A 15,295-nucleotide genomic window follows, 5' to 3' on the forward strand; every position below is an offset into this window, starting at 1 on the left:
CGGGCAGATACCAGAGCCTCCCAAAAGGCCACTCGGGCCTCTACTAGTGCGCTATGTGGCAGAGATCAGACGCTGCGGTGAGGGACTGCAGCACCAAAGCCGCGGGCAGGCAGCCGAGGCCCCAGAATGGTAACTAATCAGCATTGACTGGGGGGGGGAGGCCAATCTGCCCCAGCCAATGTCAGCGTGGGGTGTTTCCAGGGGCATAGAGCACAGGGACTGGGCTCCCCTTTCCCAGCTGTGGCACAGTCCAGGGGGGTGAGGGCACGGGGGTCTCGCCCACAGAAGAAGCCGCAATCATTTCACTTCCTTTTTTTTAAATTTATTTGCAGTTTCCCAAGACAAACCCTCCTCCCCCCAAAATGGGACTCACCATTTACACTTACAAGGCTCAGAAAGAAAAGACAGTGAGAAGCCCAGACAAAAGAACCAAAGAGAAAGCAAGAGGGAAATTCAGCAACAATCCACCGGCATTCAGGGGACGGACAAACAGCTCCTCGGCCTACAGCTGAGTAGTAAGAGGCTTGCTCTGAAAAGGGCATGCAGAAGAGCGATACCCCCCCGGTCCCCGGCAGCGCACAGGGGTACCAAGGGCGCGAATGAAACACCTGCTTCCCCATGCGGCTGTGGAGGGCGCCCCCCCACTCTGGGTTTGGTGCACAAGCAGCTGGAGGAAGCCCCCAGCCTCAGAATTCCCCCCTCTCCTTTCCTGAGCAGCCTATGCCCCCTTCCCGCCCCCAAAGGATATGCGGGAAAAGAGGGGGTGGGCGAGAGCAAAGTGAGGCCCAGTCCCTGGCTTCTTGCTGGGATCCAATGCATTTGGGAGAGGGGCGTGGTGTAGGACTGGACGTCCCCCCTCCCTGTGCTCTGTTCTCCTGCACTAGCCCTAGCCTTGGGTGGGGAACCACCCTCCGGGACACCCCTCCTGAGCCTTGGCTAGACCAGAGGTCAGCTTGTCCTGACAGTGCCCCACTGCTCCAGGCGGGTTGGCGATGCTGGGCAAAGCCCAAACAATGGGGTAGGGCCGGCAGCCACCCACTCCCTCTAAGAGCCCTGCTCTCTTTCAATGCGGTGTCCGTGCTGGCTGGACGCACGCCGCTGAGTTGGTCCAATGCCCCTGCTGTTTCGCTGTATCCCTGGAGAGCTCTTCCTCTCCCATGGATCCAGCTTGGTGCCAGGGGGCCAGCCTCCCCCAACCCCCCACAAGAGCCTGGCTCACTCACTGCACATACCAGGAAAACACCCAGCTGTCTGCTCCCAGCACACCCCAAACCCCTCGGCACTCACAGGAGCTGCTCCCTGCACTTTGCAGGGGGGCCCTGGCACCAGCTGGGAGAGCAAAGGGGGACAGGGAGCCCATGCTGTGGGGCAGAATGCTGAGGCCTGCCCTCCCCGTGAGCCATGCTGCCTGCCTTGGTGACCCCCGCCCCCGGCACAGGGCTGGACTATAACCCCACCAGCAAGGTGCAGGAACCAAGTCAAGATGGCCACAGGCTAGGTCCCAGCAACCTTCTATGCAGGACACACCTGATGCCCGTTTGTCCCTAGCCAGGCCAGGACTGTGCAAATGTCCCTGATCCAAACCTAACAGGGCTTGTGAGGGCTGGACCAGCGGCTGAGGTGCAGATGCCATCCCAGGTGCGCACGGCTGGCTCCTCTCCGAATTGGGGCAGGGTAGCCCTACAGAGCCGTGACACCGCTCCCCTACTCGCTCTCGCCCCCTGCTTCAGCACTGCACCCCGCAGCTCGCCGCCAGCCACCCACCCGCCCTGCAACTCCATCCACTGTCCTGCCATGACTGAGGAGCCCAGCCCATGCCCACAGTGGGTATAATGCCCAGGCTGTTAGCGCTGGCTTGGGGGGGAGGGCGGGAGATCAGCTCCTGCTCTGCATTTCACACACACACCCTCCAGCACAATCCTGCAGGGCTCACGGCGCTGTGGGCTGTCCAGCCACCCCAGGTGGAGTCCCACCCACGCGAGCCCCTTCGGCGGCCCCTCGGAGGGAGGACATGAGTATCGTGGGGCAATGGGGCACAGGAATGCGGGGGGGGGGGGAGGAGAGGAACTTGGAGCCGTGTGAAAAACACCAGGGATCCAGTGACTGCAATTCCTCATGCACCTCTCACCTGCACCTCTCACCCCCTGCCCTCCCACCATCCACCCAGCCACCCCCTTCCCTGCCACCCCCTTCCCACCTGCGCCCTGCCGCCCCCTGCCCTGCCACCATCCACCCAGCCACCCCCTGCCCTGACACCCACTGCCACCAGCTCAGCTGCCAGCAGCTGCTGTTGTCATGGCCGCCCTGGCCCGGGTGCTGTCCCGGCAGCGTTTAGCACTGGGCCTCTCCCGGCTGTCAGCTCCCCCCACCGCCCCCCCGGGCTCGAGGTGGCACCTGGATGGGGGGGGGGAGGGGAGCAGGCCGCCTGCTGAGAGCCCCACACCTGGGTCTGACCCTAGGGGACGGGCACAGGCTGGCAGCGGGTGCCCGGTGCTACAGCCCAGCAGTGACGGGCTGCTGAGCGGAGGGCGACACGAGGGTCCCAGGAACCGGGTCTCAAGTCGAGGATTTTTTTTTTTTTTTTTTTTTTTTGCAAAACTTGGGCCAGGCCCAAGTTCCGTTTGTCATGCACCATGGTACCGTAATGCTCCTAATAATGGGCAGCACGGCGTTCTGGGCCATGCTGGAGAGGCCCTCCTAGGACTACCATACTACACCTAATAATGGACCATATATGACACCATGGGCCCTAGGCCCTGCCAGGGGCTCCTAGGCATTGCCGTAATGCACCTAATAACAGTGTCTGGAACCATGATACGATAATACACCTAATAATGGACAGTATCTGGTACTATGATACCATAATACACCTAATAATGGCCCATACATAACACCATGGGGTCCTTGGCCATGCCAGAGGGGCCCCCCTTCCCATCCTACCACTACAGTAATACACCTAATAATGGACCATGCATAATACTATAGGGTCCGGGGCCATGCTAGGGGCTCCTAGTCACTACCATAATACACTTTATAATGTACAGTACCTGGCACCATGCAGTCCTGGGCCATGCCAGGGGTCCCTAGGGACTACCGTAAAACACCTAATAATGCACAGCACATAACACCATGGGGTTTTGGGTCATGCCATGGGCTCTTAGGCACTACCGTAATACACTTAATAATGGACCGCGTATAACACAATGGAGTCCTGGGCCATACCAGAAGGGTCCCTCTCCCCTTCCTACAACTACCATAATACAACTAATAATGGAGCATGCATAACAACATGGGGTCCTGGGCATAACCGTAATACACCTAATAATGAACAGCACCTGGCACCATGCAGTCCTGGGCCATGCCAGGGGTCCCCAGGCAGGACCATAAAACCCCTAACGTACCGCGCACAACACCATGGGGGGCTGGTTCATGTCCCCGACTCTGTGCCCGTTCCATGGAGGAGCTGAGGCAGCTCCCACCTTTAGTGCCGGCACGCAGACCCCTGCTGTGTCAGCCAAGCTGGCGGCAGGCTCACCCACCCACCATCCTCCACAGCCTGAAAACCCAACCTGGTGGGGACAACTTTCCAGGCTGCTGCACCACCGTGGCGTCAGCCGGCCCTGCAGCCGGGGCCAGCGGTGAGGTTAGCCCTGTGGACCCCTCTGACTGGTCCCAAGGGTAGGTCCTTCCACAGCCATGGGCTCGGTCAGTGACGAGGGGGCCTGTCCAGTGAGTGCAGCCGGGACCGCAGGAGAATCTCTGCTCCTCCCTGTGGAGCCAGAGCTGGGACTGGAGGGGCGGCTCCACCCAGGGCCGTTGCTCATGGATGGAGCTAGGCAGGCCCACGACCCAAACCCCAGGGTCCTCATGAGGGGCTCGTGCTCCATTCGAGGGCTGCCCCAGGCAGGTGCAGGCTCAGATGCTGGCAGGGCTCTCCTCCATCGGCCTCCCACCAGGCGGCTGGCCCTTCCTGCGACCCGGCTGGGGAGAGGAGAAGGTGGTGAGCCTCCACGGCCTCCAGCACTCGCGCCCGGATGTCCAGCTGACAGCTCCGCTCTAGCCCAGCGGAGTCACGGGCTCCATGCAGGTTCTCTGCTCTGTGCCGTGCTGGCCGGCCGACTGGCGGAGAAGACTGGCCCCGTCTGCCCGTCCCAGGAGAAGGGAAGGTGCCGCGTGCCGAGCCCCTCACCGGTAATAGGCCCCGGCCGGGGCAGGTGTACAACACCTTGGACAGTCTCCGAGCAGCTGGTGCCGCCTGTCACGACCGCTCAGCACCAGCGACCAAGAGCCTGGGGAGTTTCGACTCGCCCTTGTCCTTCGCCGCTAGGACCCCGGAGCCCGGCTGACGAGCATTGGCAGTGTGGGGAAGGGACGCACGGAGTGGCCCGGGGGGGTTGCTGTGAAACTCAGCGATTCCTCTAGGGCCGAGTCTGGGGGAAGGGAATTCTCTTCATGGCGGTGGGCGGGTCAGCCAGGTGCAGCCCCAGGTCGCTCGCCCCGCCAGCCGCCGGGATGGCATCGCGCGGGGCGACTGTCCTGGAAAGGCGAGTGGGTCAAACGGTGGCCCGGTACGTGCTGCTCGTCCAAGGCACAGGGCCCATGGTGGGGCAGTTTCCCCACTGGTGGGAAGGGTCGAACCGGCCCCTTCAGGATCGACCTGGGGTCGGGTTGCCCAGAAGGTGGGTTCTCGCCCGGCGGCCCTGTGCCTCGCGGGTTCAACCAGCGGCAGATGCTGCATGGAGCGGACAGACGTGCCTCTCCCAGCCAAGGGGCGGTCTTGGTGCTCGGAGATGCTCTCCTTAAACCCCGGCTGCTGGGCAGTCTTTGTCTGTGGGGAGCCACAGCCCGAGGCAAGGAGACGCCGGGTCATGGTAACCACACCGAGACGAACAACTCCGCTCACACCGAGTCGCGACAAACAGCACGGAGATCGCCGCAGGCCCAGAGCGTGCGGCCCCGGGACGGGAATGACCCCCCCACCGTACCCTCGGCTCGGCGCACGAGAGCCACTGTGCCGGCCCCTCGCGACGGGCCCGGCTCGCACGCAATCGCCCAGCGTGGGCACAGGGCGTGCCCACGGCTGGCACCACGCAGGACCCAGCCCGCGAAGAGGAAAGGGTGGTTGTGGCCGCGGGCTGGGGGGAGAGAAGTTGGGGGGGGTTAGTTGGGGATGTGGTGCGGTTAGTTTCTCTAGCTGTAGCTCAGCCCCCAGAGCCCCCTCCCAATAACAAAGGGAGGCCGAGCATTACCGCTCCTGGTCAGCACGGGCCCTCCCGGCCAGCCCCACACCCGCCCCCCATTAACACAGCGCCCGTCCCATCCCCCATGCTCTGCCCCCCGATATAAACGATAACGCCCGGATTGGCTTGCCACAATACGCAGACCACCCTCGGCACCCCATCCCCGTGGGTCATGCGCTATCCTGTACTCGACCCCCATGAGGCCCACGCCCCATCCCCACAGAGCACACTGCACCCCCTGTGCCCTATCCCCACAGGGCACGGGCCCCCACGTCCATCCTGTGCCTGATTCTCCCACCTGCTTCTTGCCTGGGCACTTTCATGCCAAGTGGGCTTTGCCCCTTCCGCGGGCAGTTCTCCTCCACACTTTGCACGTCATGGCCAGTCACCTGGACCCACGGTGCCCCTCACTTCCACCGGGCAGTGCTGGCCCCATGGGGCTGGAGCGATGTGTCCCCCGTTTGCTCCTCTAGGACTTCCTGCTGCCCTGTGAGCAAACTATCCAATTCCCCTGGTCCTGACTGCCCATCACATCCCCCACCTGCCCCGTGCACCCCACCCCACCCCAACTGCCCCTGTCCTTCCCCTACTGCTCCGCCCACCACTGCCCCTCCACCAGTCGCATCCCTACTGCCCCGGCCCCTGCCTCACCCTGACCTACACCTGCCCCACCTGCTCACCGCATTGGACCACCCCCTTCCTCCTGCCCCACCCTTACTGCCCCCACCTACCCCCAGCGCCACCCCCAAAACCCCGCCACCTCCAGAAGCCCCGCCCACCTGCCTGTGACCCGGCTCTGTGCCCAAACACTCTGCCCCCTGCTCATGCCATGGGAGACGGGGATCCCTGAGCCATTGCATGTGCGCCAAGCTGCCCAGGGAGTCAGGAGCCACAGGCTCCATCCCTGCCTCCCACACCAAACCTGGGCTTGCCTCGCGGGCGCCACGCGGCTCCAAGGACCCCACTGAGCGAGCCCTGCCGGGGCACACGGCCAGCCCCATCCCACAGAGCCAGCGGCCCAGCTGGGAGCAAGGCTGCAGGGCTCCAGGAACGAGCCCCCTGCCCAAGACCCCGGTGGTGCCAGGGTCTTTCCCAACCCATTCCCCAAAGGCCACTTCAACTGGGACCTCTGGAGCGCGCCCCACGTGGGTACGTCGCCTGGCACTCACACGGCCCACGGGCACAGCCGGCCATGGCAGCAAACGGGACAAGGCCGGGCTCACCGACACGCTGAGGGGCTGTAAGCCCAGCTGGCTCCACAGAGCAGAGGTCGGGCGCTGACAAGGGGGGGAACCCACTGTTGGCCCCTTGTGCCCGTTCAACACCCCAGCCCCAGCCTGTCCCCTTTCCCCCTACCTGAGACTCAGCCCGGACTGTCCAGCCAACCCCTCTCTGGGAGAGGGGCCAATCGAACATCCCGGGGGCAGCAGTGGCAAGGGGCTGAGCTGGGATGGGGGGCACCGGCTCACTGAACATGGACAGGGCGAGGAGGAGGAGGGGACCCAGATGCAGCAGGCACGTGGAAGGGCAGCTCGGCCCCTCGCTTTTGAGGGAGTCCAGCCCCAGAGCCCAGGCCTTCGAGCTGGAGACAGGACCAGAGAAACCCCCGTTTGGTTTCCTCTCCCCTGCGGGGAATCTGACGGAGCGCTGGCCAGAGGTGGGCTTAGCTGGAGACCACGGCTCCCCTGGGACTGGGTTGCTGGGACGCTGGAGATCCCCTGCGGCCGCTGGGGGAGCAGGATTGGCCCTGCCGTACTCTGCGCTCCACCTAGGGCCTCCCCGCCCTGCCCGTCCCTCTGGAAATTCAGCGTCCAGCAATAGCCGAGAGAGAGGCCTTGGCGTGTCACCCCCGTGCCAGGCCTCCAAGCTCCGCCACTCCCCACCACCTCGGGACCGTCCCTGAGCAAATCCCGGCACAGCCATGCCACCAGCAGGCGAGGGGGTCGGGGGAGTGGGTTCATCTCACAAGATCTGGGCCTTGGCAAGAATTTGGCATATCTCCACTTCGCGACACCCCCTTCTCCACCCCCTGGTCGGCGGTGTATAGGGAAAGCCAGCCGTCGGCTAGCGGGGGGCCGGGGTGGGCATCCAGGCCCAGCAAAGCCACGGCTCCAGCGACCAAACCCACCAAAGAAGAAACGAACGAGGCGTCCGAAGAATAGTAATATCATCGTCATCGTCATCAGAACAATCCACAAGCACAGCTAGAAGGGGAAGATCCGGGGATGCCCGAGCGCTCGGGAGCAGAGTCCGCTGTCGAGGAACGGTTCGAAAAACAGGTCACAGATGTCCAAGCGCAAACACGACCACGGGACACGACCACGGGGAAGGTCCATGCTTCGACAGAGAATGCAAGTCGTCTCGGCGGATCGCCGCTCAGCGCGGGGGCGGGCAGCGCGGGGGGCGGGCGGCGCGGGGCTTTGGAAGGAAGGTTTGTATCAGAGTTTTGGAACATTTTCATCGCAACACCCGTTCACCTGGCTGGACGGACACGGGGGGGGCTGGGGAGAGGGGGCGGCTGGGTCTGGAGAGGTCACAGCCGGGCTTGGGCTCGGGGCAGGATTGATTGGTTGGTTTTGTTTTGTTGCTGTTGATTTTTTTGTTGGTTTTGTTGGGTTTTTTTCTGCAAACACAGGCACTGGAAAGGGGCGGGGGGAGGGGGGGGACACGTGCATGCGGGCGCGTGCTCGGCACCGCTGCTCCCGGCTAGCGGCTCAGCTCAAATCACCGTCTCCTTCGGGACGAAACCAAAACAGCCAGCGGTAGCTCTGCAAGACACAAACACACACATGCCGTGGGCCGTGCCCGCCCCGCAGAGCCCGTGCCGGGACGGCCCCCGGGGCAGACGCAGCGGGAGGCCCCAGGGGCTCTGCCCCGGCCGCAGAGCTGCGTCTACACCAGGGTTTGGCTGGCGTAGCGGGAGGGGAGTCTTGTCACTCTCCAAGCCAGCAGAGCTTCCTAGTGTAGACCGGGCCTAGCTGCTCCTGCTGGGGGCTTCCACCAGAACCAGACCTGCTGACCCACCCCGTCGAGGGTCCCTCCTCGTGGGCACAGCCCCCTCTGCCAGCCCAAAGCAGGGCTGGGTCAGCAGGGGCTGGTTCTGGTCTCACCATCCCTGGAGCGGCACCGGTGGGGTTGAGGGTGGTCCGCCCGGCGGGGGGAGGGGGGGGTCGCTCGGGCTCTGGCCTCACCTTCACTGCAACGGTGCCACGGGTGCCCCCGAGCAGTGGAAGTGGACGTTCTGCCACTTGCCGTCACGGCGGTGCCAGACGCGGGTCTCCTCGGACTGGCTGGTGCGGGGGCGGCCCTGCCCGTCGATGTACTGCGTCAGGCGGATGTAGGCGATGCAGGCGGCGTCCTCCCCGATCACGTGCACGTGGGGGTTCAGGATGGTCGTGTGGATGGGCTTGTTGTTTTTGGATAACACTGGGGAGGCAGAGAGGCTCTGTGAGCCGGGGGGCGGCCTGCACCCCCGGGCCAGGGGGACGGGCCCAAGGGACCAGCGGTGAGCCCGGGGAACGCGATTACAGCCTGGGCGGGTCATGGGGGGTTCTGGGGTGGGGGCAGGTCATGGGGGGGCCCTGGGGTGGGGGCAGCTCTTGGAGGATCATGAGGAGGGGGCAGGTCTTGGGGGCAGGGCTGTGGTGAGGCCCACTGAGTCAGAGTCAGGAGGCGTCTTGCTCTGAGCATCAAATCAAGGGCCAGGGCCCAGCCAGAAGGATCCTGGGTGCTGAGCTGGGTTGGGCTGACAGGACCCCTGGGCGCCAAGCCAGGCCAGCCAGCAGGACCTCTGAGCGCCAAGCGGGGCCAGGGGGCAGGTCCCCCCAAGTCCTGTGCCGTGCTGGCCGATACGACCACTGGGCACCGTGCTGGGCCGGCTGCCAGCAACCCCGGGCACTGAGCCAAGCCCAGCCAGCAGGCCCCCGAACCCTGCGCTGGGCTGGCCAAGGTGAGCCTGGAGGCCGAGCTGGGCCGGCCGTCAGCACCCCTGGGTGCAGGCTCCGGGGGGCCCAGCCCGGCCCTGGCAGCGGGCACGCTCACTCACAGTTTTCGAAGTAGAATCGGTGGAAGTCCATCCCCTCGACCAGGTTGCCCAGGGCTTCGGGTTCGAATGACGTCAGGCCTGGGTCGCAGATCTTCCTAGAAGGGAAGAGCTGGGCGGTGAGCCACTGGGCAGGGCGCCTGGCCGCGCCCCAGCCCCACCCAGAGAGAACCCGCTGCCCCTCCGCCGGGACCCCCCATCTCCCCACCTGGCGGGCAGGGCCCCTGCCTCCTCCCCCGCCTGGGCTTGGCTCTCAGCATGGCCCGGGGGGTGGGGTGGGGCCCTTGCCCAGGCCGCCCGCAGAGCCCCCCACCCAGCCCCGCTCGGCCCCCGGGGACTCACGCGTAGGCCTCGAAGTCCCCGTTGTTCACGGCCTCGATCAGCTGCTCGGTGATCTTGATGATTTCCTGCTTGCGGGCTGCAGGGCGGAGAACGGGGGGTGTCAGCAGGGGGCGGGCACCGGGGGGAGCCCGTGGCCCCCTGGGCCAGACCTGGCCGTTACCCACGGGTGGGCTGGCTCATCGCGACCCACCGTCTGCTGGTCCGGGGCAGAGCCTGGCACACGGGCCCGCCCCCTTCCGCCCTGGCCGAGGCGCTGTGTGTGTGGGTGTGTGTCTGGGGGGTGCATACGGGGGACGCCCGCTCTGGCCCTGCCTGGTGGGCGCCCCCAGGGCTTCTGCCTCCAGGGCCCACAACCGGGCACCGCCCACCAGAGCAGCATGCCCTGAAAAACCAGTCAGCTCGAGTCCCTTCCTCACACCCTCCCGGCCCAGCCCCATAACCCTCCCGCGCCCCATGCCCATCAGCTCCCCTGTGCCCCATATCCAGCCCGGGTCCAGAAACCTCCCACGCCCCTTTCCCAGCCCAAGGCCACAAGCCTGCTGCACCCTATGCCCACCACAGCCCTCCCATGCCCCATGCCCACCCCTCTGGTGCCCCTTGCCCAGCCAAGCCCTATAGCCCTCCTGCAGCCCATGCCACAACCCCCCCCCCGTGCTCCATGCCTGACCCCCATCGCTGTGAAGCAGGCCTGGGGGGAGGAAGGGGGCCTGGGAGAAGCCCAGGTGACCCATTTAGCTCAGCGCCCATGCATTATGCAGCAGAGCCGCGGCTCAGCTCCCCGCCAAGGCTGGCTCCTCGGAGCGGCGCTCGGAAACTTCTGGCCTGCCCCGCGGCATCCATTTCCTGCCCCCGGGCCCCGCTGGGATCCCCCCTCCTTCCCCACGGGCCTGGCAGCCAGCCAGCCCTGCCCCTTGTGCCCTCCTGTGCTGGGGCAGAGCGGAGCTGAGCCTCTCCAGGGGGCAGGGGTTGGGGTCAGGGCATCCCGCCCCGCTCCCAGTCACAGCGGGGCGAGGGAGGGGAGTTGCAGGCCCTGAGACACTTCAATCCAGTGCAGTGGGGGGTTCTAGTCTAACCCCTCTCTAGCCGGCACCCCCGGCCTCAAAGCTCCTAGGGGCCTGGAGCCTGCCCCAGAGGGGCTCTTCTTGCCAGGCACCCCGGTTCCCCTTTCTCTCGCTGTCTGGCCATGGTCCCTGCTCGCCCACAGACCAGCCCCTGCAAGGAGTGATGCGTGGGGACACCCCCTCCCTGCCCAGCATAGCTGGGGGAATACACGGGAGGCACACCAGGCATCAATACCAGCGGGGTGAGCGCTCTCTCGGTGCCAAGGCAGAGCGTGTCCCACCTGCCGCGGGCAAGGGCGAGGGGCCAGCTGGCCCACACGGAGGAGTTACACAATCATGGCCCGTCTCGTCCGGGCTCCTGGCTGCATCAGTGGCCAGCCCCAGATGTTCAGCAGAAGCCAACAGTGGCAGATGGGGGCTAATCTGTCTCCCTCCATCCCTGCCTGAGGCTGGTTTTAGCCCTGAAGCACGAGCTTTGCTCTCCCTTCTCAAATTCGCTGCCGTTAACTGCGCTGACTCTGGAGATTCTTGTTAGCCACACAACTGTCTCATCCTTTTTGACTCTTGTTCTTGGCCTCAACTGCTTCCAGTGGCAGGGAGTTCCACCGGCTAACGGTGTGACAAAGCAGCTCCCTTTATCGGTTTTGAATTTCAGTGTCCCTGAATGTCGCCTTGTTCTTGTGTTTGGAGATGGGAGAACAGACGCTTCCCCTGCTCTAGCTCAGCCATTGTTTTATATGCTTTTAGCCAGTCCCCTCTTATTTGTCGCCTCACGAAGGGAAATGAGCCCAGTCCTTTAAATCGCTCGTCACAGGAGTGTTATTCCAGGCCCTTGTTCGTTCCCATTGTGCACTGAGCTGGGGGGCCTGGTCCTGCCCACCAGAGCCAGATGGGGCTCCCCCACTGATTTCTAGAATGGCTTGATAGTATTTTTCGGAAGTGTCTAAGAAAGCCCCTCTAAGCCACACGGCCCGGTGGAGCCAGGTGCGTGTGAATAGCATTTTGGGGCTGCATGTCTCTGGGTGGGTCTGTGTGGGGAACTGACGGCTCGGTTATTAGTTACAAGTCATGTTATTGTAGCCACGGTCCAGGTACCCAGCTCAGGCTGACAATACTGCTGTGGTTAGACCAGGACAGCTCCCCGCACAGACACGCTGACCCCAGGGCTGGACAGCTGCAACTAGAGCCAAACCCTCAGGCCAGCCGATCTCTATGGACAGGCAGGCCCAGGGGGCGTGGGACCCTGCGGCCCCTCTGGGCGCCGTGTGCCAGGCTTCTCCTGGCTCCCTTGACCATTGGAGAGGGATAGGGTGAGCGAGGCCTGGCCCAGACCCACGGGAACATCCAGCAGGGACTTCCCAGGGGCAAGCCCATCCCCGCGCCTCTGCCCAACACACTCCCACCCCCCCGAGAGCCTGCACCCATCCTTCTTGCCTGGGGCCCTCCATGCGACTGCCCCACTGCTGAAATCCCCAGGCCCTCCTCACTCCCTGCCTATGGGGCTTCCCCCACAGGCCCCCTGCCCTCCGCTGCTCACTTCCTCACCCGGACCCAGGTGCTACCCTACGTGCTCTCCAGGCTGGTCCCCAGACCCGCTGGCTCGCCATCCCTGCCCCTGCTCTGGCTCCAGCCTCCCGGTCCCCTCCACAGCGTGGGCGCAAGAGCCTTCTCCCCTGCAGCCTCCCGGCCTCGCTGCCCTCATTTCCAATGGCATTGGTAACCTTTGCTCCTCCCGCACCCAGCCCACGCACTACAGCCCCCTCCCGCTCAGCACCACTGTCCGGGCCCAGCTGGATGCCAGGGTCCCAGCCCAGGGCCTTGACACTTTCGAGGAAGAGGAGATGCGAGGGGCCCTTGGGGTTGAGCCCTTGTGCTGTAACCCCAGCTCCTCTCTCAGATTCACACCACGCAGACGGGAGCAGAACTAGGGCCCCTGAACGGCGCCAGGCTGTGGCCGTATCAGGACATCAGCCCTGGCCTGCGGGAGGGACCTTGCGCCCTGGGCCCCGGGTTGAACAGCCCATACCCTCTTGGGATCAGCCAGCCAGCACCCGTCCTCGCTGCCCAGAAACCACCCAGCATGCCCTCCTGGGGCGAATGCCACAACCCCTACTGAGCCTTGCTCCCCTGCCCCGGGTCTGCCCCCCACCCCTGAGTTAGTTCAAATCCCTGCCCCTCCACATCAGCTCCGGCTAATCGTCCTTAGCACCCAGCAGAGCCTTCAGGGGAAGGGAACGCTCTGTCCCCACCCCAGCCCGCTCCAGAGACTCCCCAAATCCTTCCCCGGCCCCAGCCAAACCAGCCCTTACCTGGGAGCCTGCCGGCCATGCCTGCTCCTCTCTGCTCAGCTCCCCACCCCTGGCTCAGTGCTAGCTGCCGGGCACGGCAGCTCCCATTCCCTGTGTCTGCCCCTGTCATCCAGCCCTGTAAACGATCCGTGCCGGGACTCCCGGTGCCCAGGACACCCGCCTCTCCGGCGGCTGGGCAGGAGCCCGGAGCCCAGCACTCCGGGGAAACAAGTGTGAACCTGAACTGAGCAAAACTCTCCTCCCGCCAGCATGTCCCAACACAGCTCTGCCGACACCCCTCAGTCCTGACCCGCAGCCCCCCTGCTACCCCAGCCCTGGGCTCCCCACACAGCTCTGCCGATGCCCCTCAGTCCTGACCCGCAGCCCCCCTGCTACCCCAGCCCTGGGCTCCCCACACAGCTCTGCCGACGCCCCTCAGTCCTGACCCGCAGCCCCCCTGCTACCCCAGCCCTGGGCTCCCCACACAGCTCTGCCGACGCCCCTCAGTCCTGACCCGCAGCCCCCCTGCTACCCCAGCCCTGGGCTCCCCACACAGCTCTGCCGACGCCCTTCAGTCCTGACCTGCAGCCCCCCTGCTACCCCAGCCCTGGGCTCCCCACACAGCTCTGCCGACGCCCCTCAGTCCTGACCCGCAGCCCCCCTGCTACCCCAGCCCTGGGCTCCCCACACAGCTCTGCCGACGCCCCTCAGTCCTGACCCGCAGCCCCCCTGCTACCCCAGCCCTGGGCTCCCCACACAGCTCTGCCGACGCCCCTCAGTCCTGACCCGCAGCCCCCCTGCTCTGGGCTCCCCACACAGCTCTGCCGATGCCCCTCAGTCCTGACCCGCAGCCCCCCTGTTACCCCAGCCCTGGGCTCCCCACACAGCTCTGCCGACGCCCCTCAGTCCTGACCCGCAGCCCCCCTGCTACCCCAGCCCTGGGCTCCCCACACAGCTCTGCCGACGCCCTTCAGTCCTGACCCGCAGCCCCCCTGCTACCCCAGCCCTGGGCTCCCCACACAGCTCTGCCGACGCCCCTCAGTCCTGACCCGCAGCCCCCTGCTAGCCCAGCCCTGGGCTCCCCACACAGCTCTGCCGACGCCCCTCAGTCCTGACCCAGAAGCCCTCTCTGATACCCCCACTCCGCCCCCCCGACTCTGCCAGTGGCCCTCCATGCTGCCGTGCCAGCCCACTGGTTCCCACCTGGGCATTGCGGACGGGTTTGGGCTCCGTGCCAGGAGAGGACACACTGAGACCCAGCCCCGGGGCAGCTGCCAGGGCAGATTTCAGGGCGGATCCAAGCTGGGTGACTGAGGTCGAGCCGCAGCCCCCCTCCCCAAGCCCCACTACTTACGCTGGGGAGGCAGAGGGTTCGTGACAGCTGGAGATGGGCAGGGCTGGCTGGCGGCAGTGTCCGGGGGCCCGGAGCCCCTCCTCACCGTGTTCAAAAGGTCAGAGAACCTGGCGGCTGGGCCGGGAAGGCCGAGAGATGGGTGAGAAGATGCATGAAATGGAAAAGTGACACGGGGAGGAGCCCAGGGAAAGACAGGATTCACCTGGCCTGGGACGCATGCCCTCCCCGCCAGACCCAGTCACGGCAGCACCGAGGCCGGGCGGAGCCCCTCGGGCACGGGTCTCTCCCCAGCACCTCCCGGCTGAGCAGAGGAGCCGAAAAGGGGAGAGCGCTGGTTGTTTTTACATTCAAAAATCCAGCTCTCCGGAGCGCAGACCACGCAGGGCTGTGATCGAGGTGCCAGGGACGGGTTCAGGAAGGGGAGGGCTGGTGAAAGCCCCCCGCTTTTGTTTATGGCCCTAGTAATCCACTGGGGACTGCATGTTCCTGGCTCCCCTCGGTGCCCGACCTGCAGGGATGAGTTTGTTCCAGCCCCAGCTGGAGAGTTTTAGCTCAAGCTCGTGTTTTAGCTGGACACAAATGGCCCCTCTTTGGTGGGAGATGTGGCCCCGAGACGCCCCCCTCCCGCCCCAAAGACAGCACCACCGAATCAGGGACGAGCCTGCTTCTAAAGGCAAAAACCAGCAGGAGAAGCCTTGATACCTGCCCTGCCGGCCCTTGGCACCATGCTGGAAAGGAGCGAGGGGCACCAGCCCTGACCCCCCCATCCCCGTGGTGGGGTGGCTTATGGGGAGCAGAGCGGCCCGCACCGGCTTTGCTCCAACTGTGTGCAGGGCTCATGGCGCAGCATTGCCAGGCGGGCACTGTGGTCGCTGCAGCACTCAGCTCTGCAGCGGGCGTGGGGTGGGCACACCCTGTTGCTGTTTAGCCCAGCGAAGGGAGGCCAGCTCCTGGCCTGGGCACCATTC

At 65.1% G+C, this 15,295-nt stretch overlaps 1 protein-coding gene across 1 annotated transcript in view; it reads right to left on the reverse strand.

Moving 5' to 3' along the window:
* Positions 1–7,900: 7,900 nt before the first annotated feature.
* Positions 7,901–15,295, reverse strand: part of CAMK2B (calcium/calmodulin dependent protein kinase II beta) — a 141,236-nt gene continuing 133,841 nt past the window's right edge. The window contains exons 20-24 of the mRNA XM_077805947.1: positions 14,328–14,441; positions 9,625–9,700; positions 9,286–9,380; positions 8,432–8,666; positions 7,901–8,008 (exon numbers count right to left, since the gene is read on the reverse strand). Of these exons, the coding sequence (XP_077662073.1) occupies positions 8,434–8,666; positions 9,286–9,380; positions 9,625–9,700; positions 14,328–14,441 (518 nt within the window). The 3' untranslated portion in view covers positions 7,901–8,008; positions 8,432–8,433. The remainder of the gene's footprint in view (positions 8,009–8,431; positions 8,667–9,285; positions 9,381–9,624; positions 9,701–14,327; positions 14,442–15,295) is intronic.

Source organism: Eretmochelys imbricata, chromosome 26 (genome assembly GCF_965152235.1).
Source record: "Eretmochelys imbricata isolate rEreImb1 chromosome 26, rEreImb1.hap1, whole genome shotgun sequence".
Lineage (NCBI taxonomy): Eukaryota > Metazoa > Chordata > Testudines > Cheloniidae > Eretmochelys > Eretmochelys imbricata.